Source organism: Cnephaeus nilssonii (assembly GCF_951640355.1).
Source record: "Cnephaeus nilssonii genome assembly, chromosome: 6".
NCBI lineage: Eukaryota > Metazoa > Chordata > Mammalia > Chiroptera > Vespertilionidae > Cnephaeus > Cnephaeus nilssonii.
Genome location: NC_137077.1, coordinates 91,070,620 through 91,096,408, shown reverse-complemented (window position 1 = coordinate 91,096,408; position 25,789 = coordinate 91,070,620). Strand labels below are relative to the sequence as shown.

The 25,789-nt window shown below is 41.0% G+C and overlaps 1 protein-coding gene across 4 annotated transcripts in view; it reads right to left on the bottom strand.

The window, feature by feature from the left end:
* Positions 1-24,775, bottom strand: part of WNK1 (WNK lysine deficient protein kinase 1) — a 144,499-nt gene extending 119,724 nt beyond the window's left edge. For 2 of the 4 annotated variants that reach the window (XM_079773948.1, XM_079773949.1), the window contains exon 1: positions 22,993-24,775. In XM_079773948.1, coding sequence (XP_079630074.1) covers positions 22,993-23,754 — 762 coding nt within the window. In that variant the 5' untranslated portion in view covers positions 23,755-24,775. The remainder of the gene's footprint in view (positions 1-22,992) is intronic. The other 2 variants (XM_079773950.1, XM_079773947.1) reach the window with 2 other exon arrangements.
* Positions 24,776-25,789: the final 1,014 nt, after the last annotated feature.

The window sequence follows — 25,789 nt, the reverse complement described above, 5'->3', positions numbered from 1 at the left end:
AAAGTGTAATATGCTAATGATATGTAAAGGCCACTCAATTGCTCATTATGACGTGCACTGACCACCAGGGGGCAGACAGTCAACCAATCGCTATGACATGCACTGACCACCAGGGGGCAGACAGTTGACCAGTCGCTATGACGCGCACTGACTACTAGAGGACAGATGCTCCAACTGGTAGGTTAGCTTGCTGCTGGGGTCCAGCCGATCGGGACTGAGTGAGACGGGCTGGACACACCCTGGAGCCCTTTTGCAGTCCCTCCCTGGCTGGCCAACCTCCCATGTCTCTCCCAGCCCTGATCGTGCACCAGTGGGGTCCCTTGGCCTGGCTTGCACTCTTGCAATCTGGTACCCCTCGGGAGATGTTGGAAAGCTGGTTTCAGCCCAATCTCACAGGCCAGGCCGAGGGACCCCACTGGTGCATGAATTCATGCACTGGGCCTCTAGTTCTTTTAATAAACGAATAACATAGTAAATGTTTTGCTGAGTTCTGTGAACTGCTCTGGCAAATTAATCAAACCCCAGGAGGGGATAGTTAAAAACTCTAATCTATAAAGCCAGCCAAAGCACATAGATAACAATCTGGACTTGCAATTGGCATCTGAAATAGGAGAGGAAGCAGTTTTGTGGGACTGAACCTTAATCCTATGAAAATAGTGTCAGAATTGAGTTAAGTTATTGGGCACTAGGTGGGGATATCTCCTACTAGTTTTTTTCTCTGGAGAATCTTGACTGATACACTATCACTCATACCCAAATTGCACATACACACATAAGCATGTAAAAAGGAATTCAAATAACCATGACATCATCACACCAGCCAAGATGTTAACTTTTTTTTGTTTGAACCTGTCCAGAGATTAAGAGGATAGAAGGATAAAAAAAGAATACACAAAGGTAAAAATGAAAGAAATAAAAGCAGAAAACTCAGCTGAACAGAAGACAGACTTGACTTTGTACTATAGAACAGACTATGCACATTACAGAATAATGAAAATAAAATTGTAAAATGGATAAAGATGAATTTATTAAAATAATACAATAGCAAATACAGATTAAGAACCAGGCAACCCCTAAGAACTATGCTACCTAATGCAGTTTCAAGCTTTTGCTAATAAGTGACAGCTAATAATGATAACATTTATTGAGTCCTTACTATGTGTCAGTGCTTTGTATATATACTAGAGGCCCAATGCACGAAAATTCATGTAAGAGTAGGCCTTTCTTCCCCCAGCTGCCGGCACTGGCTTCCCTCTGATACCTGGGACCCAGGCTGCTTCCCTCCTCCAGCCACCCGCAGGCACCCAGGACCTGGGCTGGCTTCCCTCCAGCCATGGCTTTGTCAGGAAGGACGTCCAGAAGACGCCTGGTCTAATTAGCATATTACCCTTTTATTATTATAGAAGATAAACTTAACATTCTTGTTATTATTCTCTCTTTAAGGATGGAGAAATAGACACATAAGAGAGTCAGCATCAAAAAGTAGCAAACAGCCAAAACCGGTTTAGCTCAGTGGATAGAGCGTCAGCCTGCGGACTGAAGGTTCCCGGGTTCGATTCCGGTCAAGGGCATGTACCTTGGTTGCGGGCACATCCCCAGTGGGGGGTGTGCAGGAGGCAGCTGATCGATGTTTCTCTCTCATCGATGTTTCTAACTTTCTATCCCTCTCCCTTCCTCTCTGTAAAAAAATCAATAAAATATATATTTTTTTAAAAAGTAGCAAACAAAGCCAAGATCCATGTACAACCTGTCTTAATCTTGAATCTGTACTCTTTTCATTATACAATACCACGTAAGAAATAAGAGAAATAGTATTTATTTTCTAAAACAACCTAGTTCTAAAATGTTCGATTTCAAAATAAATTTTAGAGTAATTACTTGAATAATTAAAAATATTTAACATATAGACCACTAGGGATAAAAATGCATCAAAGAAAATAAGGCTAAAGAAAGGAAAGGAAGAAATAACCACTTAGAAAGCAGGAAGAAGACCAACTCCATACTCATCAATATCACTATAAATGTGAATAGGTTAAAGTCCTCTATTAAAAGAGACCTTTGAAACAGGCTTCCTCTACCCCCTTTTAAATCTAGCTATGTTGTTTATAAGAAACATCTAAATTAAAATGATACAGGAAGGAAGAAGATGTAGAAATAAATGAGATAAATGGTAGTAAAAAAATGACTATATAAAAAGGGAAATTTAAGTAAAAAAAATTTGAGACAATGCATATTTTATGTTGATGAAAGGTATAATTACTCAAGTATAGTAAGTCCTCAACACAGTACATAGGATATGTGACTTTAAGTGAAACAACATATAACAAAACCAATTTTACGATAAGCTAATAGATAAAAGCAAGAGTTAAGTTCCTATGACATCTCATCAACATTATTTACAAAATGACACTGAACAGATCAACATTATTCAAGGACCATTATTCAAGGATCAACATTATACAAGAGACTCTTCTGGAGCACCCTCCTCATGTGAACATGGAGAATGTGCAACTGGGCCCAGCCCCACTTGACACCTACTACATAAAGCCAGCCACCCTGTGAAGAATGGGACACTAGCAGAACTAATACATAGACTAATACATAGAAACAAATACAGAGAGGCAGACAAAATGAAAAGACAAAGAAACATGTCCCAAAGTAATCAGGTCAAAACTCTAGAAAAAAAACCCAAACTAAATGAAATGGAAGAAAGCGATCTACCAGATAGAGAGTTCAAAACACTGGTTATAAGGATGCTCAATGAACTTAGGGGAAGAATAGAGAACTTCAGCAAAGAGATAGAAAACAGAAAAGGGGACATAGAAACCATAAAAAAAGAACCAATCAGAAATGAAAAATAACTAAAATGACGAATACACTAGAAGAAATCACTAACAGAGGAAATAAAGCAGAGGATTGAATCAGTGATTTAGAAAACAAGGTAGCAGAAAACATCCAATCAGAACACCAAAAAGAAAAAAAAATCAAGAAAATGAGAATAGTTTAAGGAACCTCTGGAACAACACCAAGCTTACCAACATTTGCATCAGAGGGATACCAGGGGAAGAGAGAGAGCAAAGGATCAATAACTTATTTGAAGAAATAATGACTAGAAACTTCCCTAATCTGGAGAAGGAAACAGACACAAAAGTCCAGGTAGTGCAGAGTCTCAAACAAGATGAACCCAAAGAGGCCCACACCAAGACACATCATAATTAAAATACCAAAGGTTAAACACAAAGAGAGAATCTTAAAAGCAGCAAGAGAAAAGCAGTTAATTGCAAACAAGGGAACTCTCAGAGACTGCCAGCTGATTTCTCAACAGAAATTTTGCAGGCCAGAAGGGATTGGTGGGTAATATTCAGTGATAAAAAGCAAGAAACTACAACTAAGATTATTCTACCAAGCAAGACCACCATTTAGAAGCAAGAGATAAAGAGCTTCCTAGACAAGAAAATACTGAAGCTCATCACCACCAAACCAGTATTGCAAGAAATGATTAAGAGATTTCTTTAAGAGGCCTCACCAGTTTTGCCCAGTGGCTAGAGCATCAGCCCTCAGACTCAAGGGTCCCGAGTTCAATTTTGGGCAAGGGCACGTATCTCAGTTGCAGGCTCAATCCTCAGCCCTGGCCTGGCACAAGCAGGAGGCAACCAATCTATGTCTCTCACATTGATGTCTCTCTCTCTCTCTCTCTCCCTCCCTCCCTCCCTCCCCCACCCCCCCACCCCCCCGCCGCCGCCACTCCCTTCCACTCTCTCTAAAAATCAATGGAAAAATATCCTTGGGTAAGGATTAACAACAACAACAAAAAAAAGTAAATTAAAAAAAAATAAAGCTCCACGGCCTCATTAAAAAAAAAGATTTATTTAAGAGAAAAAAGGGAAAGGAACTATCATAAGTAAGAATAAAATGGCAATAACTACATATTACCAATAATTACTTTAAATGCAAATAGATTAATGCTCCAATCAAAAGACATAGGGTGGCTGAATGCATAAGAAAAGAGAATTTCACTTCAGAGTAGCAAAATATACATTCTTTTGATAGTTGTTGGTAGCCATTCTGGCAGGTGTAAGGTGATATGTTTCTTGACCATCTAATCTGTATGTCCTCTTTGGAGATATATATCAATTCTACCTGCATTTTTTTTAATGTGGTTACTAGAAAATTTAAACTACATATGTGGTACACATATTATTGGACAGTGCTGATTTAGGACATTTATTTTTTAATATACTTAATTTGTCATAGATAAAAATATTATGGTCTTAATTTACATTTCTCTGATGATAGTGACATTAAGATAAAATCTCATACAATTGTATTTCCATCATGTTTTCCTCCGATTTTAATTAGATTTCTAAATTCTAATTAATTTCACAGATTTTGGAATCCCAAAGTGATATATTCAATGATACACAACTAAAAGCTCCATGAGGATCCCCAATTTTAGAAACACTATTCCACCAAATAGTTCCCTTGGTTTCCTCATCTAAAAAATAGAGATGACACATATTATATATGGGGTTACTGAGAGAATTTAATGAGATAATGTACTACAGAACAAGTAGGTGGCATTGTTATAAACTTGCTAGGTTAGTCAGCTATGTCACTGCTTTTATTATTTTCTTAAAGAATTCAGGATTCAAAGTCTTAACCAAATGATAATTAAGTCATGAACTTTTAGTGTCATTTTAAGCCAAAAAACTCAGAAGTTAATTTCCAACATCAAGTCTATAATAATGACTTACAATTATATAAAACTAGAGGCCTGGTGCATGAAATTTGTGTGGGGGGCGGGGCGTGGGGAGTTCCCTCAGCCCAGCCTGTACCCTCTCCAATCCACGATCCCTCTCACAATCCTGGACCACTGGCTCCTAATCACTCACCTGCCTGCCTGCCTGCCTGGTTGCCCCTAACTGCCCCTCCACCCCCCACCGGCCTGATCACCCCTAACTGCCCCCCTGCTGGCCAGGTCGCCCCCAACTGCCCCCTCCCTGCCGGCCTGGCCGTTCCTAACTGCCCCCCCCCCCCCCCGGCCGGCCTGGTCAACCCTTAACTGTCCCCCCGCCAGCCTGGTCACTCACAACTGCCCCCCTCTGACGGCCTGGTCGCCCCTAACTGCCCCCCCAGCCGGCCTGGTTTCCCCCAACTACACCCCCTGCCGGCCTAGTCACCCCTCACTGCCCCCCCCCCCCGCCAGCCTAATCACCCCAACTGCCCCCCCTGCCAGCCTGGTCACTCCCATCTGCACCCCCACCCGCCGGCCTGGTTGCCCCCAACTGCCCCCCCACCGGCCTGGTCACCCCATGCAGCCTGCTTGTTCAGTCATTTGGTCATCCCTCACTAACCCCCCTACCGGAATGGTCACCCCACGCAGGCTGCTTGTTTAGTTGTTTGGTCGTCCCTCACTAACCCCCTGCCGGCCTGGTCATAGGCAGCCATCTTGTGAGTGTGTGAGGGTTAATTTGCATATTACCTCTTTATTATATAGGACTTTACATCATTTGAGTAAATGAGTGTACTGCATTTTTTTCTTTGTTATTTAAAATAATCCAGTCAAGTGCACAAGTTAACATTTTCAGATGATGAATAAGGCTCAGGATTTAGGTGAGTGGGATGTCCAAGGTCACACAAATATTAATATTCCCAAACATTTTCATTTTAATTCTTAGGTTTAAAAAGACACAAATCCCATAAGAAAGTCGTGGAGTAGAAGAATAAAGAAATCTGACAGAACTATAAGATTGGCAAGTTTTTTACAAAATGTATCTTCGTGGTTAGAATGCAAAAGCAGAAAATTCATTTAAATTAACCACAAAATACCTTCTAAATTCTCAAATCCAAGAAAGGTGCTAAAGAATTTTAGTCCCACTGGTTTGATACAGCAAATGCCAGTATTGTATTTATTAATAAGGGACTAAATAATAAAAAGTAGAAATAAAACTAACAAATCACTAAATTATCTACATTGTAAACCAGCAACTATAGAATTTTACATGTGCCTAACAAACTATTATTTAAAATCACCATCATTTGTTCCCTTCCTAAGAATGAATACTGTTCAGAGTTTGTGTTATGATTAACAATGGCAGGAGCTAAAATTCATATAGCCACTATATTTTCATTTTGTGGCAAATATTTAATCAACTTGCTGCTTGATTTAACAAGTTTAGTAAAAAAACTCTAAATGAAGTAGGGTTTTTTTCAGAGTAGACTGTAAATAGCCTTTTTAAATGAAATAGAACAGAAAACATGAGTTTTGTGAAACTTTTATCTTTTTATGTGTGCATGTACTAGGTCATAATGTAAAATTTATATTAGATTAGAATAGGTCTTACTCAAAAATGTTTGAAAGTCACTGCAAAGTAGTCTATCTAGATCAAAACTACTATACATTTAGTAACTGGAGGAGTGTTAGGGGAAATCAGACTGAATCAAGGTAAAAAATCCTCCTTATCAATTGTTCAAGAGAATATGCTGAAAGGATCCTTAATTCTACCACTCACTTTACTAGTAAGACAACATACTTACTCAAGGTCATTCTTCTGTAGTTAGCATTAGAACCAAGCCTCCCATCCTAATTTTCTTTGTACTAAATTGGGCTGCAGAAAGGCACTTTAAAAAACAACACCTATATCAGCATTTAAGTGCTAATTCTGAATTTTCTATTTTGGTCTCTAATAATTAAAAGAAATTGCAGTTTAACACAAGGAACCATTTCCTCAAGTACTACTCTACTAGATTAATGATCGTGCCAGCTCTCCCATTAAAAGCTTTTTCCAGCTAGTTACTTGGTACTTAGCTTTTTATGACACTTTTCTTTTCCCATTATGCTCAGCGGTGCATGCAAGGCACTAGCTTTAGGAATGCAACACATTGCTTTTGAAAATGCATGGCTGGGCCATAATATAACTGAAATTTTCCTAAATTTTTATATTCTGTCCAAATTTTTAAACCAAAGTACTATAAAATCTAAAAGAGGCCATATTTTTGTAATCTGTGTGCCTCACTCAGTATTAGACATTATATATATTTTAGACATTATATATATTTTAAGAGACCTCATTTAAAAACAGTAAAAATTTGAAATCCTTCATTCCCATCTCTTGACAAGTAAATCTTCACCAACAACAGGAGTCAGTAAGAAAAGAAGCATATAAGGACTGAAGTCTAGCGTGTAAGAACTGAAGAGGTGATCTCTCTACAAAGAGCTAAAAAAAAATTAAACACTGCGGGTGGGAGCAGATTATCACTGCTTCATAAATAAAGCAAATATTTATTTCTACATCCTGTCCTGATAGCTATAATAAAGTCATAACATTACTTGCAAAGAACCCAAAAAGGTACCTCAAATTATTTCTATAAACAACTTTAATTGTTTACCCTTAAACAATTCTGTTAATGATTACTAACAAATTTCCAGATTTTAAAATTACTAAACATTAGAAATGGCAGATAGGAAGTTATTTCTTCTGATTTTTGAGATTAATGGAGACTAGTCAAATCAGTGTAGTCAATAGGAATTTCAAACAATTGCAGAAAGAGGAAATAGAAGTTGACTGAGATAGTGTCTGTCACACTCAAGGAGGAGAAAATGTTTTAGTTATTCTTTATTTCTCAAACCTGCAGAATATAGTAGTAGAGACATTAAAAAATCCAAAATTTTTATTCCACAGTTCAGTCAATTCATGAGATTACATATGAATTTTTTTCTTAGAAGACTAAGGAAATTTACAGATAACTATATATGTGTTATGAGTATACTAGTATTTATAAGTTATATTCACAACAACATAACCTAGATTATTTTCCCAACTGAGAATTATAAATCGGAAAGCAACTACCACTCACATGCCAAATATGAGCTGCCGAAGTTCACTCACTAATTATTCTAAAATATAATGAAAATAAGTTGAATGTATTATTCAACTCTTAAGAAAGAGTGACAATATGATCATCACTGTTAAAAGAAATAGTGGCAGTTTTAAGGAAGAGAATGCTGTCCTCCTGAACTGAGGGTTATGGTGGGGAGGTGTGGGACTCAGACTTCATCCATTGTTTAAATAATATAAAGCGAGTGTTTTTCTTTCTTAAAATCTTTCATTTTTTCCCAAAGCTTGGTTATGTTAATCTTTTTAAAAAGTGGACATGTCCTGTCCCATATTATTTTATTAAGTCACTCATAATCTCAAGCCCTAATCACAAGTGTTAGCACAATGACTGTTTCCTCCCAATTTCCACAAATCGTTTTTTACATAAGGAATTTAATAGTTGTCCAGACTTACAGAGTATGAGTTTTCATTTTCACATTAAAATTATTCTCCATATGCCTGAATATCTTACATCTTATTAATATTTTTGCTTACAATCAAAATGTATTTCCTTTGACAATTTCCACAATTCACTTTTTAATAACAAATTACTCACTCGCTATGATAATCAATTAGTCACGATATGTTAACTTTTCTAGGTTTATGTTATATGTAATATCTAATGTTAAAAAATATCTTACCACTAGCACATCTACACAAATCTCAACATCTTTATAAGATTTCTTAAAAACTCAAGCATCAAATCTAAATATTAAATACCATAACAGCCTTCCTTCGAGTTTCTCACAGCTCATGTAAACAGCATAAACAAAATTTAACCCTAATGTGAAATCACTTAATTTGGAAGCTAATTCCAACTTAATTTAAATCACTAGGAAACCATGAGCCAGCTACTTATATATTTCTAGTTAGAGTACTAAATACGAAGTAAGGCTTAAAATCCTTCTAAAGCAACTAACAAGATATCCATTGCCAAAAGTTTTGAATTATGTTTCAGTCATAGTTACCTATGGCTACAACTCAAAATTAAGTACCACTCAAAGCTTACATTTAATAGTACAGTTCTGCCATATCTGAACCAGACACAAAGACAGATGAAAAATACTGTCAGTTTTTGGAAGCTAAACAGTCTAAAGTTTCCTGAGTCTGTGGTAAATTATTTTTTTAAATAGCTATCATGTAATATTAATATTCGTTTCATTGAACAACTGAACTACAGTAACTTTAATACTAAATATTTACCACTTATCATTTCAAAAGATGTACCATACTTATAGTAAGCATTGATTTCACTATTTCTCTTCAAATCAAGTATTAATATTATACTTGAGAAATTACACAGCTGGATAATAGTTCTGTGATAGACCATATCTAGCTCAATATCAAAATTCTAGTAGACTACATTTGGCCCAAAGTAACACAAGCATCTAATTCCATGATAAAATCTTGTCTTTCATGCAGAAACAAATATAACTCTTCAGCTATTTAAAAACTGCAAATGAATTCACTGCTGGAAAATTCTGACCCACCCCTAACACGGTCATCGACAAGCAGGATGCAAACATATTTGTCCAGAATCCCTGCGGTCGGTAGACATCTTTACTTTGGGCAGAGAAGCCTACTATTTCCCTACTGGAACTCCAGGAAAAAGAAGCCATCTCACCTTAAATTAAATATATTTATACATCGGAAAAAAAACAACAACACAAAAAGCTGCAAATGAAAGGCACAAATACTAACTGATTTTGTCCAATGAAAATAGTAACTAAAAGTAACACTGTATATCATGTGATGAATATAACTATGCACATAATTCTCAACACATCACAAAATAGTAGTAATAAAAGGGTTGTTTAATCCAATCCTTTATCCTCAACACTTCTGAATGAACACCTACTCTGAGTGACTTGGTCTTTGTCAACATTCTAGTCAACAATTATGACTCAAACACAAAATTACCGGTTAATTTTCTGCCTTTACTAGGCACAAGAAGTTGATCTGAAAAGGCTACATGTACTATATGATTCCAACTATATGACATTCAGGAAAAGGCAAGGCTATGGAGATGTAACAAAGATTAGTGGTAGCCAGGGGTCAGTCAGGGTGATAGAACAATGAAGAGCAGTGAAAATATTTTGTATATTATAATGATGGATATATGTAGTATATGTCTGTCCAAATCCACAGAATGTACAACACCAAGAGTGAACTTGAAGGAAAATTATAGACTTTTCGTTATGATTTGTCAATATAGGTTCATCCTTGGCTTAAAAAAAAAAAGTACTGTTCTGGTGAGTAATGTTGATAATGGGGAAAGTTGAAGCTAGCATGTGGGGGAGTGGGTAGTGGGTACATAAGAAATCTCTGTACTTCCCTCTCAATTTTGTTGTAAACTTAAAACTGCTCTAAAAGAATTATCTTGATCTTTTCCAGTTTTGCTGGTGCTAGTAACCATGAGTAGTAAAGTCTCCCTTGGCACCCTCACAAGCATGTCAAACTCTACTTTTGTAGAAAAGTCCATTTTGACCATATTCTAGAAGTCCTATCTAATAAATAGGGAATATGCAAATTGACCATCAGCCATCACAAAGATGGCAGTGCCCATAGCCACAAGATGGTGGCACCCAGTCCCCTCAGCCCCGCCGGAATTCCCTGTCCTTTCAGCCCTGCAGGGAGGGCGGCAGGCACCGGAGTCCCCCAGTCCTTTCAGGCCAGCCGGGGGGCGCCTGCTGCCGGAGTCGCCAGTTCTTTCACAGAAAATGGGTTGCCTCAAAAGTTGGTTAAGCTTCTTAGGACAAAAAGCGTTCAAAATCTTCGAAAAGGGAATTCCAATATTTATTAAAGTTTGGACTAGACAATTCAAGGTTATTTCCACTACAACCTTCTATGATTTTGTGCTATTAACATTCTGAATTCACATAGTACCAGCTGTATTGTATGTAAGCAGATATTATTTAAAGGAATGGCCATTATTATTAAAACAACTCATAAAATCACACGGTTTGTATGTCAAGGGCATTCTGTGTGATTTTCCTAATGGCTGGAGATAATGTCCCTAAACCAGCAGTCGGACATCCCCAGAGGGGTCCCAGATTGGAGAGGGTGCAGGGGGGGGGGCTGAGGGACACCCCCCCCATGTATGAATTTCATGCACCGGGCCTCTAGTAGTATAATAATTCAGAACCTTTGTTGCAATGGAATTACAAGAAATCTGGCTGTTTCCTCAAAGTGGCAAACAAGGATGGTAATTTCCGAGAGCTGCTCCACTTACACATCACCATACTGATATGCAAATGTAGCATGAATGCCAGATTACATGAGAAAAGCAAACTGTTTAAAATTCAGCACATTGCTCCCAGTGCTTGAGTATTCTGTAAGGATACAGAGGGAATGGGGGGAGGAAACATCTGTAATAATTTTTACAATAAAGATAAATTTAAAAAATAAATTACCTACTCTTACTACCTCTACTTCTTAACCTTCCTCAGCTATTCTTTAAATCCACCACAAATTTTCCACTCTTTTGAAACTATAAGGTCACCAAATATTTGGAGCAAATGTAACATAATGTTAATCTTTGTCAATTCTACATGTATATGTGAGTTTGTGATAACATGCTTTGTACATATTTTCCAAAAAAGGGAAGGCTATTTTTTCTTTATTACTAACTAGAGGCCCAGTGCACAAATTCGTTCACCAGTGGGGTCCCTCGACCTGGCCTATGGCATTGGGCCAAAACCAGCTCTCCAACATCCCCAAGGGGTCCCGAACTGCAAGCAAGCGCAGGCCAGGCCGAGGGACCCCACTGGTGCACGATCAGGGCCAGGGAGGGACGCAGGAGGTTGGCCAGCCAGAGCAGGACTGCAGGAAGGCTCCAAGGCGTGTCCGGCCTGTCTCACTTAGTCCTGATCAGCCGGACCCCAGCAGCAAGCTAACCTACTGGTCGGAGCGTCTACTCCCTGATGATCAGTGCACACCATAGCGAGCGGTTGAGCATCCTTAGCATATCATTAGCATATTACACTTTGATTGGTTGAACGGCCGACTGAACAACCAGACACTTAGCATATTAGGCTTTTATTATGTAGGATAGAGTATAGATGTTTTAAATTGTAACTTAAGTTATAAAATAGTAGTACTGTATATTCTTTATGGTGTGTGAATTATATCTCAATAAAGCTATTTAAAACACATACAACTCACCCTGGCCAGGTGGTTCAGTTGGTTAGAACGTTGTCCCTTACAACAAAAGGTTACATGTTCGATTTCAGGTGAGGGTACATACCTAGGTTGCGGGTTTGATCCCTGGCCAGGGTGAGTATGGTATGCAACTGTGCTGTCTAATATGGTAACCACATGTGGCTTTTGAACACTTGAAATGTGGCTAGTACAACTAAAGGACTGAGTTTTAAAACTATATATATTTTTATAATTGTATTTCATTTTAATTAATTTAAATTTAAATAGTCACATGAGTTACTTATAGATTCTACTAGAGGCCCAGTGCATGCAAAATCGTGTGCGAGTAGCTCACTTCCGCTTGCCTCAGCTGGCCGCCCCTCCCATCGCTGTTCGTAGCTCGCTGCCCTGCCCTCCGCCACTTGTAGCTCTCCACTGCTAGTAGCTCTCTGCCACAAGTAGCTTGCGCCCCACCTGCCGCAAGAGCCGTTGGCCTTTTATGATATAGATTTTTGTATTTCTTCCTTGCTCAAACTAATTGAGAAATATAGGATATTACCAGTGATTTACATTTACTTATGCACTTTTCCTTAATCTCTCTTACTTAATCCTAAATTTTACTGTTAATGACTTAATAACCAAATGCAATATGCAATTTCAATAGCCTAATCTCTATACTCCTTATCCTACTCCTTCAAAAATCCATTCTCAACAATTACTGCTAAGCAAATTGGACTTCTCTGCTCTATTCTTTTCTTGAAATTTTATTCCCTTGATATTACTACTCTTCTAGTGTTCTATTTACTAGTAGTCAAACCCCTGGGCTCTTTTTTCCTTTGCCCACCCATTAGTTATTCCTAATTTGCCCTAGGAACCATTATCCTCCAGTATCATCCTCTATTTCTTTCTCTCATTATACATATATCTCCTCTCTCTAGATGATTTCATTTACTTTCATTATTTCAGCTATGACTAATATAGACATTTGGGAATCATCATCCTCTATCTTACCTCAGACCTATTCTTTGATGTTCAGTAATATAACCAACAATTGAACTTCTTCCTGGAGATTTCACAAGTACCTCAAACTCAACATGTCAAAAAAACTAAAACCGCTCTTCTTTCTCATTCCCTCCTTCAATTGACAGCATCATCATCTAGCCCCACCCTCTTACCCATTCTTCATTTTCCTCCAAATTGAATTAATCACTAAACCCTGCATACTTTATCTCCTAAATATGTAAAGATGCCATTCCTCTATTACTTCCCTTTTTCAGGCCCTAGATATCTCATATTCATACCCTAACTAAACTCCACACCTCTGTACTCTTTAAATTTATTCTCCACAATTATTAATATGCAAATCTAACCAATTTACTTCTTTGTTTAGAATTCTTTAGCTACTCTTTACTACCTATAGCTGAGTATTTGTGTGGAAGGGGTGAATGCAGAGTTAAAGAGCATCTATTTTTATAAAAGCCTAAGCAACCATTCGACCATTCGCTATAATGCACACTGACCACCAGAGGGCAGACACTCAACGCAGGAGCTGCGCCCTGGTGGTCAGTGTGCTCCCACAGTGGGAGTACCATTCAGCTGACCAATGGGCGCCAAACAACGGGCTCATGGCTGGTGAGCGCAGCTGCAGCAGTGCAAGCCTCTCCCGTGGACACTCCCCCTGTTCACCCCTCCCCATCCAGACCGGGACTGGGATCAGAACCGGCATTGGCATCGGGAGAGTGGGAGTGGCACGGCACCTGGCCCAGGCTCCTCCTCACCGCCTGCCGCTTTGCGCACTACTGCATCCCCCAGGCGATGTCGGACTGCTGGTTTCAGCCCAATCCCAGGGACCTGCGGGGATCGGGCCGAAACCGGCAGACCGACATCCCCCAAGTGGTCCCGGATTGCGAGAGGGCACAGGCCAGGCTGAGGGATCCTACTGGTGCACGAATCAGTGCACCAGGCCTCTAGTATAAATGAGAATGCCTGGAACTCTTCAGCATGTAAAAGAGATAATCTGTTGCATTTCCAAATTTACCTTAATCCACAATGACCTACCAGTCCAAGTAAGGAGAGTATCCAGAGAGATGAATATATCAGGTTATTAAGCTCAAAACTATTAGTTATCAAGATGATCTTGTCATTATCCTAAGCAATCAGTTTGCTTCTATATACTAATATAGAAAATGTGCACATTAATTATCATTTGATTCACTAATTAGTTTCATCTCCCACTGTTTGGTTTACATATGTTTGTGTTTGATTAACACAATACCATCTACTGCATACATACTGACCAAAAAAAAAAAAAAAATCATCTGTTTCTGAGACACTAAACCTTGGCTGCACAAAATACATCTACAGAAATAGTGTGGTTTTTCTTAACTAAACTGAATATGATGATATAACAACTAGATTTCCAAACCGCTCATTATTAAATTACTCTGAAATTTCTTAAGAATTCTTAAGCTTCTCCAAATGGCAGATAATGGCAGATGACACTGTTGCTCCAGGAGGCCCAGAGACCCCGGGGCGCTTCTGTGGAGAATTCGGCAGCGGAATATGGGGCTGAGATCTTTCACCAAGGTAGGCTGCTTCGTTAAGGACATGAAGATCAAGTCCCTGGAGCTCTATCTCTTCTCCCAGCCCAACAAGGAATCTGAGATCATTGACTTTTTCTGGGGGAAGCCCTCAAGGACACAGTTTTGGTTTGTTTGTTTTTAATATATTTGTATTGATTTCAGAAAGGAAGGGAGAGGGAGAGAGAGATAGAAACATCAATGATGAGAGAGATTCACTGATTGGCTGCCTCCTACATATCCCTCACTGGGGATGGAGCCCACAACCCTGGCATGTGCCCTGACCAGGAATCGCACATGACCTCCTAGTGCATAGGTGGACACTCAACCACTGAGCCACTCTGACCGTGCTCAAGGACAGGTTTTGAAGATTATGTCATGCAAAAGCAGACCCAGGCTGGCTAGAGGACCCAGTTCAAGGCATTTGTAGCCATTGGAGACTACAAAGGACATGTTGGTCTGAGCTTTAAGTGCTCTAAGGAAGTAGCCACTGCCATCCCTGGCCAAGCTCTTTGTCCCTGTGCATGAGGCTACCAGTACTTGGGGAACAAGATCCACAAGTACCACATGATCCCTTGAAGATGATTGGCCACTGTGATTCTGAGCTGGTGGCCTCATCCCCGCCCCTAGGGACACTGACACTGTCTCTGCCCATGCCAAGGAAGCCAGTAATTGAGGATGTCTACACCTTGGCCAGGGGCTGCACTGCCGCACTGGGCAATTTTGCCAAGGCTACCTTTGATATCATCTCCAAAACCTACAGTTATCTCACCCCTAGCCTCTGGAAAGAGGTCATGTTCACCAAGTCTCCCTATCAGGAATTCACTGACCATCTTCATCTTGTAAAGACCACACCAGAGTTGCTGTGCAGAGAACCCAGGCTCCAACTATAGTGCCACATAATTTTGTACAAGAAAAATAAAGTGAATTTAGCCTGTTTAAAAAAAAAAAAAAAGAACTCTTAAATTTCTGGGAAAACTGTATTTGCTCATGATAACAAACAGCTTATCTGAGGGTTCTTTTCTAAAAAACCATTAAACACATTCATTTAGCAGAACACATTTAACATGTTAATCTTCCCAGGCCAAGATTCAAGTCATAAGATCAAAAAAGTAAATTCTATATGAAACCCCATCTGAAAAATCTAAATATAAATTAAGGTGGAGATATTATACAATCAATTAGTCAACCACAAAATCAAGCAAATTACTGACTTTTCCTCCCATGTACATTGTATCAATAACCAATCTTTTTAAAAAAACATACAAAACTAAGTTTGCCACCTGTCAAAGGTACAGGCATCTTCCAAATAAAAACAGTCTGAAGAAGAGCTTCTGGTAATTTCTCTTCAATCTGAAAAGCTATTTCCCTTTTGTCTTAAGATTTGATAAAAGTCCTAAAGTTGACAAAGTAAAATCTCCTAAAACCCAATTTTAACTAAGATGTTTTAAATATTTAATCAATTTGTAACATGTGACAACTTATGGCCTTCAAAATGGATTTTTTTAAAGCGCCATCATCCTTCTTTTATTGTATACACTTTACAGTTCTGAAAAGTACCTTCATACAGTATTTCAGTTGATCCTCAACAATACTGTTAAGTCGGTAAGACATATTACTAAGTCAGCATCACAGATTAAGTTCCTTACTCAGGGTTAGATAACTGGGTAACCTAGAATCCAAGTGTTCTTCCTTGGGGCTTTTTTCTATCATATAGTATTGCATTAGATCACACTGAACTCTTCCAGTACAAGACTAGAGAATCTGCTATGGACCAAAGAAAGGCAAGGAATATGGATAAAACAAACCTGAGTTCTCTTACTATTTCTAACTTGATAACAGAAAAAATTTAATATTTATTAAAGTATATTGAGCACCTACATATATCTTCAAAGAGCTCAAAGACTATTGGAGTAGACAAAGAAGGTAAAGACTTCAAATCAATTTGAAGAATATAAGGATCCCAAAAGGAAAAAAGATTTTAGCAAATTCTGGAAACTAGTAATTCAAAAAGGCTGGCATTTGGGAAAGTGACAGGTTGTAAAATTAAAACATTAGGCAGAAAATAGGTAAAGCTAAAGAATCTGAAAGCACTGATGACACCATGTTCAACTCCAAACTTCCTCCTTTAAGAATGGTAACAACCGTAATTTTGCTACATGACTTTTCATGGATTTAAACAAATCAAACAAAATCTGCACAGATGCCTCAAAAAGATAGCTTAAAAGAGATGCTGGGTCATCATATTTTATATATATACTAGAGGCCCGGTGCACGAAATTCGTGCACGGAGGAGGGTTGTCCCTCAGCCCAGCCTGTACCCTCTCCAATATGGGACCCCGAGAGGGATGTCCGACTGCCCGTTTAGGCCCCTAAACGGGCAGTCGGACATCCCTCTCACAATCCAGGACTGCTGGCTCCCAACTGCTTGCCTGCCTGCCTTCCTGATTTCCCCTAACCGCTTCTGCCTGCCAGCCTGATCACCCCCTAACCACTCTGCTGCCAGCCTGTTTGTCCCCAACTTCCCTCCTCTGCTGGCCTGGTCACCCCTAACTGCCCTCTCCTGCAGGGTTGATCACCTCCAACTGCCCTCCCTTGCAGGCTTGGTCCCTCTCAACTGCCCTCCCTTGCAGGCCGGGTGCCTCCCAACTGCCCTCTCCTGCTGGCCATCTTGTGGTGGCCATCTTGTGTCCACATGGGGGCAGGATCTTTGACCACATGGGGGCAGCTATATTGTGTGTTGCAGTGATGATCAATCTGCATATTACTCCTTTATTAGATAGGATAGAGGCCTGGTACAGGGGTGGGGCCAGCTGGTTTGCCCTGAAGGATCAGGTGGGAGTTCCCTTGGGGTGTGGGGCAGCCTGAGCGAGGGGCCTGTGGTGGTTTGCAGGCAGGCCACGCCCCCTGGCAACCCAAGTGGAGGCCCTGGTATCTGGAATTTATTTTCCTTCTACAACTGAAACTTTGTAGCCTGGAGCGGAGCCAAGCCTGGGGCTCCCTCTGAGCGGCCGGCAGCCATTTGTGTTGGGGTTATACTTGAAACCTTGTTGCCTTAAGTGGGTGGGCCTGGCCACAGTGTGCGGAAAGCTTTGCTTCCCCTGTTGCCGGCGGCAACCCTGGCCTGCTCTCTCAAGCTCCATTCTACCGCCATTTGTTTGAATTTGTTTACCTTCTATAATTGAAACTTTGTAGCTTGAGTGGAGGCTTAGGCCTGGCAAGGGCAGGCGGAAAGCTTGGCTTCCTCTGTTACCTAGGAAACCTTGCTCTCTGTGGCTGTAGCCATCTTGGTTTGGGTTAATTTGCATACTCGCTCTGATTGGATGGTGGGCGTGGCTTGTGGGTGTGTCGGAGGTATGGTCAATTTGCATATTTGTCTATTATTAGATAGGATTTTTTTCATTTAACTGTCACAACAACTCTATAAAATAGGCACTTATTACATTCTATTTACAGATAAGAAACTAGACTAATCAATTAGGTCTTAATTACTATGTTATACTGCAGAAAAATAGTGTCCTCTTCAAATCTAAATTCAGGTCATGCTAAGTCTTACCTATTCCTGCAGACTAGATTGGACCTATGGTTAAGAAAATAACCTCAAATAAAATGTAAGATACTAAAAATAAATAAATGTAAGAACTGGTACAAAAAAAAAACCCTAATAACTGTAATTAGTATTAATATTCTCAGAAATTGCAATTTGAGCATAACCATTTCTGCTGCTTTTGCAGCTTTATCTAAAAAACTTAAAAGTTACTAAAAAAACCCAAATAATAGGTTTAGGGTGATTTCTGAAAATGAAGACTCAGTTTTAGTTGAATGCCTTCCTAGGGTTTAACTAGGATGATTTTCAAATCACCAGAATCTTGCACTAAAATCTGAATGTCAAGAAACAAACTCAGTCACCAGGCAACAAGATTCCCAATTTGTTTTACAAAAAAACAACTTCTTTCCAAGTTCTTATAGTAAGAACAACTATGATACTAAAGGTCCAAAAAGAAAAGAAAAAAGGTAAATAAGAAAAAAGGAAAACATTTATAAACCCCTAAAACTAAGTAAGAACTAACTACATCATTAAAAATTAACCTAAATGTAATTCTCAATTCCTGTACCACCAAGGTTACTTCCTACAGCAGTAAATCTACATCTATTTTAAATCAAATCTTATCTAACCAAAATTATCCTGTCTTTAATTCCATTCTGCCCTGTTTACAAAGGAGTACAGATTATTTCAAACAAGTCACCAATCATTCTACATAGCAGCTACCACTGAGTTATCTCAATTTTATCCATACTCAACAGGGGCTCTGGAGAATTGAAAATAAACAAAGAAAAACTCGAAAACTATTCCCTGAAATCTAGTTGTGGGACTGCAAATTCTCATCCAAAAAAAACAAGGAATGTAGCACAAATTTTAAAAGTAAAGGTAAAAGCCCTAGCTGGTTTGGTTCAGTAGATAGATCGAGTGCTGACCAGAGGACGAAGGGTACCAGGTTAGATTCCCGTCAAGGGCACGTACCTCGGTTGCAGGCTCAATCCCTGGCTCTGATCAAGCATGAGCGAGAGGCAACCAATAGATGTGTCTCTCTCACATCAATGTTTTTTTCTCTCTGTCTCTCCCTCTCTAAAGAAAAAGTAAAGGTAAAAACAATCCTCAATATGCAAAAGGAAAGGTTCAGTTGGATCAGGTTTAAGAATTATCTTAAGAACAAAAGAAAAACAAATTATGGTTTCTTAATCAGAGAACCACATCCCATTTCTGAAGCATTGCTAAACTTTTTATAAAACACTAGAGGCCTGGTGCACGAATTTGTGCACAGGTGGGGTCCCTCGGCCTGGCTGGCGATCGGGGCCCGCCAGCCAGCTGGTGGGGAGGGACCATGGGAGGTTGGCTGTGGGAGTGCACTGACCACCAGGGGGCAGCTCCTGCATTGAGTGTCTGCCCTCTGGTGATCAGTGTGCATCATAGTGATCGGTCATAATGGTCACTTAGGCTTTTATATATACAGATTAATATCATATACTCACTATAAAACATGAGCCTTAACTTACTAAAAGCTAGAGAAAAGCAAGCACTAAGTATATTGGATCTTAAACAAAATTTATGATTTAACCTCCCTTTCAAGTTGATCTGGAGACTATTACATCAATACATAACATGAATGTATCAAGTGTACTCTATATTTAGAAACAACTTGGGGAGAAAAGTGCTTAAAGTAAATCATTTCTAAATCTATCAATAAGTTTTCTTAAAGCCAATCATACTATTTCTTAAAAACAAGGTCAGTTCCAAAAGGCCAGTGTGGTTCAGTTGGCTGGAGTATTGCCTAGTATACATCAAAAGGTGGTGGTTTGATTCTGGGTGAGAGCACATGCCCCAGCTGGAGTTGGAGGTTGGATCCACCTTTGGGGGTGTGGAGAAGACAACCAATGGATATTTCTTTCTATCTCACTCTCTCTCCCTCCCTCCCTTCCCCTTTCTAAAATCAATTTTTAAAAACATAAAAAATAAAAAACCAACCACCACCAAAATAACACTTTCTTACCAAGGCAAATCATCTTTCAACTTAAGAGATCTCAGTTATCACTTAAGATCCTGTGCTATCAAAGCATTACCTATTATTATTAAAGAATTGATACTTGTTTCAATAGATACCTATGCTTACTGTTACTCTAAAAATAAGCTTGATGGAAACAAGTTTGATTTATATACCATACTTACCCATTTTCCATCCCAAAAAGCCTATTCCTCCTTCTGAAGTGATAAAATCAATACCCATATCAGAAGTCAGAAATCTGATGACTTCCACACCAAAACAGAATTGCTTCATTTGAAATTTACTAATTAGCCATATACTAAACTACAAAATGCTCTAACATTTCCCAAATTACTAGGTTCTAACCAGTTTAATTTGTGTTCTTCACCAACCTAAGCAAGTCATTTTTACCTCCTCTATGATTTTAGGTTCTTTATCAAATAAGTGGGCAGAAAAACCTAACATTTCTTCTGGTTTTAATACACTAAGATTTTTAACTCAACAACTGAACAAAATATTTCTCCTGTCTTCCTACAGAAAAATACGTATACTAGAAGTATACATTTAGTGAAAAGAGCTTTCCTTTCTTCCCAATACTTTAGTAATCCCTTGGCTTGTTCTTTAATTAGGATCCAAAAATAAAAACTCAAACACTAATCTACTGAATAGGTTACTAGGCAAATGTCCTAGTCAAAAAAACAAAAACACTGCCCACATACTACTATAAAGGATCTTGGGGCCAGAATAATCACATTTCTAAGAAACAAAATGAAAAATTATAGAAGCAGGGTCAAATGGCATTTGGAAGTTTCTAAACCAGAGTACAGCTCAATGAACTAGAGGTTCTGCAGCCAAATCCTGATAAGAATTCTTTAGTTTGATCATGTCCATGCCTAGACAGAGAACAAAAATCCAAAGTCATGAGTTCTAAGAAAAACTGAGATGCTTGGACATAATTCTTTATTGTGATATTAGATAAATTGAGTGTTTTCCACTGTACCATTAGTTCCAAGATAATAAACTATTAGAAAATCCCAGGCGATAAAGAAAAACACACATATAGAAGTTAAATAATTGAAACTACCTAAGTCAATCCATAAAGTGCTCAACATTTATTGGGTCCAGTCTTAAAAGGGTAATGCAACCAATTAATGAAAAAAAATGTTTAAAACCACCTATTCGAGCATGAAACTATAACAAAAGAATAAAATCCAGGATCAGTAGCACTAGGCACCCCGGATACAAAAAAGAAATAGGTGTCTGTAAGCTTAATTTTTGCTGTAAACCAAAAGAAATCAGACCTAAGGTTTTGTTTTGGTTTTTTTAAATATATTTTGACTGATTTCAGAGAGGAAAGGAGAGGGAGAGAGGGATAGAAACATCAATGATGAGAGAAAATCACTGATGGGCTGACTCTTGCACGCCCCCTACTGGGGATCTAGCCTGCAACCCCGCATGTCCCCTGGTTCATACGTGGAAGCTCAACCACTGCCCACACAGTAGAGCCAGGCAGACCTAAGTTTTTGAATAAGACTGACCAATAAGAATAAAATTATAGTTTGACAAGTTTTTTTTTAAAGATCTGTCACCTTTCCAACTCTAAACCACTATAAAACTGAGTAGTTATTTCACAATGCCTAGAAGTTCTATATCATTAACTGTAAAACCTACAATATTATGTTCTAAAGAACTTGTCAGTTTTTAAATTTATTTTCTTACACATGTTAAGTTGATTTTCCCTTCACATTTGATATGGCCTTGGTCATTTGGAAGGTGACATTCAAAGAACTACGTATTATTAACTAGATAAAACAAAATTCCTAGATCATTCAGTTACTTTCATATCCTATTTCAGCTTGGTCCTTTTTCTTGGCAAAAAAAAGAATATGGATAATGGCATTCTTCATGAAAAAACAACAACAAAAAACCCTGCCTTTTCCTTTCAGTGTTAACACTGCTTCTTCCAATAACCTATGTTCACTTCCTGATGAGGAAATCAAGCTCATACAGGTCAAACAACAAGTAACCAAAAAACAGGTATTTAAACCTAGAATATACTTGTCAACCAGAATGACACACCATTATTTACACCATGAAAACCTCCCAGATAGATTAAAAAGGAAGCATTGTAACTCCTCTAAACTTTTGGGAAAGTTTGGCTTAAAAATATTTTATAACAAAATTAAAACAATAATTTTGCATGGGCTCATACTATTCATTGTATAGTTTACGGGCTAAAGACATATTAGTTTTAATTAACAAGGTAAGATCACTGCTAGCTAGCATAAGGCATAAGCATCATTAGGTGGTACAACATCGAATACTTATTGTACCTTACTAGTCCCAAGGCATTTGGCCACAGAAGAAAGTCTTTTTTATAGTGGTTATTATTAAATGCCTGTGTAACCGCCAACAAAGATATAGCCAAAGGAAGGTCATTCATGAACAAGGTCGTTCTTATTAAAAAAGAACAGTCTGATCTCAGTAACACACCAGCAAGTCATCACTGCAGAGCCTTTGATGAGTCTGAAATGTACAAGTCAAGAAGTCTGTACTTTCCTAACTCAAAAACGTCCCCCACTAATTCCAAGTTTCCTGCCAGACACTATACTATAATAACAAATAGGCAATAAGTTTGTACCGAAGATTTTCACCACTCCTTCCCTAGTAGCAAATCTCACTGGCTATCATCAATAATGCCCCAAAATCTAGTTTCAATCTCTTTCAAAAGGTGGCCTCCCCCCAGTCAGAGCGAACAGTTCAAGAATGAGAAGTAAAGAGTGAACTCGATAAACTGGCTTAACCGAGCACATTTGGGATCCAAACCACCGTATAATAAAGTAGGCGGGGCTATACCTGCAGTTCACACCAGGCGACCTCCACGGTGGTTTCAGTGTCCAGTCCTTTGTAGACCGTCTTAAAGGAGCCTCTGCCAATTTCTATATCAAACTTGAGAAAGCGGCCATCGTTGGACATTCCCACGGCCTTGGTCTCCAGCTCTTCGATATCATCCTGTTGCTGGCTCCGTTCCTCTTGCGATTCCTTGGCGCTGCTGCCGCCGCTGCCGCTTCTCGCTGATGGAGGCTCCTCTTTGCTCCCCACATGGTCGGGCTGGGGAATTTGGTGGTCTTTGCTGATAGTGCTGGGGGCAGTCGTGGTTGCAGGGCCCGGGGCAGCGGATTCCCTCGGGGCAGCAACAGCGGCGGGAGGCTGCTGGGCTACCTCGGCAGCGACGGTAGCGGTCAAGGTCTCCTCGCGATGGGGCTCCGGTGGAGTACTCTGTGGAACCGCTGCGGCGACGCTGGGCTGAGGGAGAGCAAGCGGGAGGCCGGGCAATTCCAACGCCGTAGCGTTGGAGTCGCAGATGACGCTGCGGCGGAAGAAGCGGTGCTCGGTGGTGGTGGTAGTCGCGGCCGCCCCACGGCTGTCCTTGTCCATAGTGTGGCGGCGACGCCGGTACTCCTCAGTCCTGCCAGTTCCAGCGTCGGTCCCCGCCGCGCCCAGTTTCTCCCCAACAGAGGAATCTGAGCTAGAGCCATTTTTGGGGGTAGGCGCCGGCGGCGAGAGGAACAGGGAGCTCGGAGTGCCGCTCTGCTTCTCCGCGGCGCCTCCGGACATGGTCGGTCCACTGGAGCGAGGCGAGCCGGGTCGAATTTGTGAATGAAGAGAGAGGGTGAGGGGCCGACCCGGAGGAGCGGTGCAGGTCGGCAGGTACCGCTACGACGGATCCTGCTCCCGACGGGTCAGGATCAAACCGGACCACTCCTCACTTAGAACTGACAAGTCACCCCGGAGGCGAGGCGGGACACCGGGCCCTGCTGCGACTGCTGCTTCGGCTCACAAGGCGGGCTCGTCGGCGGGCTATCGAGGAGCTGAGCCACAGGGGTTAGCGCCTCGTGATCCGCAGCCATCCTGCGGCAAGCAGCGGGCGGGAAGGCTGTAGCAGCAGAGACGCCGCAGTCATGAGGGGCAAGGCAAAGAGCCGGCACCGAGTAGAAGCGGATGCGGCGGCGACTCCAGCTCCCCGCCGCCGCCGCGGCGCGGACTGGGCGGGCTAGGCCCGGAGGGCGGCGGCAACTCGAGGCAGCGACTAGCACGGACTCCCGAGCGGTGGCAGCTCCAGGGCCAAAGAGAGTGGGAGGGGCCGAGGAGGGCGAGGGAGGGCCGGGCCCGGGGGCTCCCGGACAGTCAGTCGGTCGCCGCCTCACAAACGCGCCCCCAGCGAGGGGGACCAGTCTCACCAGGCGTCCATCGCCCGGACTGAAGGGTCGAAGCCTCGGTGCCTGAGAAGCGGGCCCCCCCTTCCCCGAGGCCTCCCCGCCCGCCCCGGGCCTGGCAAACCCCCGTCTCCTCCCGGGCCGGTGCCGGGGGCTGACGGAGGGAGGGAACGGTGGGGAGGGGAGGGCCGCTCGCCGCGGGGCCCGAGCTCCGCTGCTTCTCTGGGCCAAGAGCAGAGGAGACCGAAAGGACTGGGTGAAGGGGGATAGGGAGAGAAAAGAGTAGTCACCCCAACAGGCACCTTCTGTCACCGAAGACTGGAGTGCAGAGTGGTCGAGTATGAAGAGGCGCGTCCAACAGAGAAACTCGCCGCGCTAAATGGCGCCGGGAGTCTGAAGGCTTCACACAGCCCGCTCGGACCCCGCCCCCCACCGCCCGGGGCAGCCCCACCCCCACCTCCACCCCCACCTCACTCTCAGGACTCTCGCGCAGGCGTTCCAGTACCGAGGCTCCTGGGACTTGTAGTTTACTCGCTTAAGGAATGAAAAGGGTTCAGGCGGAAGGAGCCTACGACTCCCGTGATGCCTTGCGGCAGTTTTAATTTGATGCCTCATGGGAATTGTAGTTTTCTTTTGGAAACCGCCCCTTCTGGAAGGCTGATGGGAGCGTCGCCGTGAGTCGCTAAACCCCATCCTTAAATCAGCGCTAGCTGGGAAAATCATTATTTGGGGGTTAATTGTGGAAGAAGGGAAGGAAGGAAAAAAAAAAAGAAAGAAAAAAAAGGGAGGCAAGCGAGAGAAGAGATTCCCATCAATGTTCTACTGAAGCTAGAGAAAACTCTTAGGGTTGCCATGCAAAGAAAAATGATCTGTTGTTCATCTTTAATGGAGAAAGCTGCTGAAGTGTTGAGTGACTGTAGGGCTGTTGGGTGGAGGGGGAACGCAAAGCGGGAGAACCAGAGCCTAGGCTCAGCCAGAAGATCTAACGACTCCTTCCGCAGGTTAAAAGAAACTTTGTGGATTGCGCATGAGATTACTATTGATTAAATGGGTTGAGGAAGGAAACAGGGAGAATTATCTTCTATCCTCCTTGATTCCATAGCAATCAAGATGAGTTGTGGGCATTCTCAGCTCCAGCTCCAAGACATTCTGGTTCTCAAAGATGGGCTACCCTACTTTGGATCATAGTGAACTCTTTGCCAGAATAAAATAGATGGTGTAGGGAGGGAGGGGGGTGGAACTTGGCGTCTTGAGAGAGTTGAGTTGACTTCTATGTAGTTGGTTGAAACCTAATTTCCATCTTTCCTTTGGTGGCTTAGTAAAACAACATCCTCTCTAGGGGTGTATGAAAGTACACATGTAATGTATGGCTTTGGACATAGAGGAAATTTGGATCCACACATCACAGTAATGGGAAGTATCCTTGGGCTCTCTGG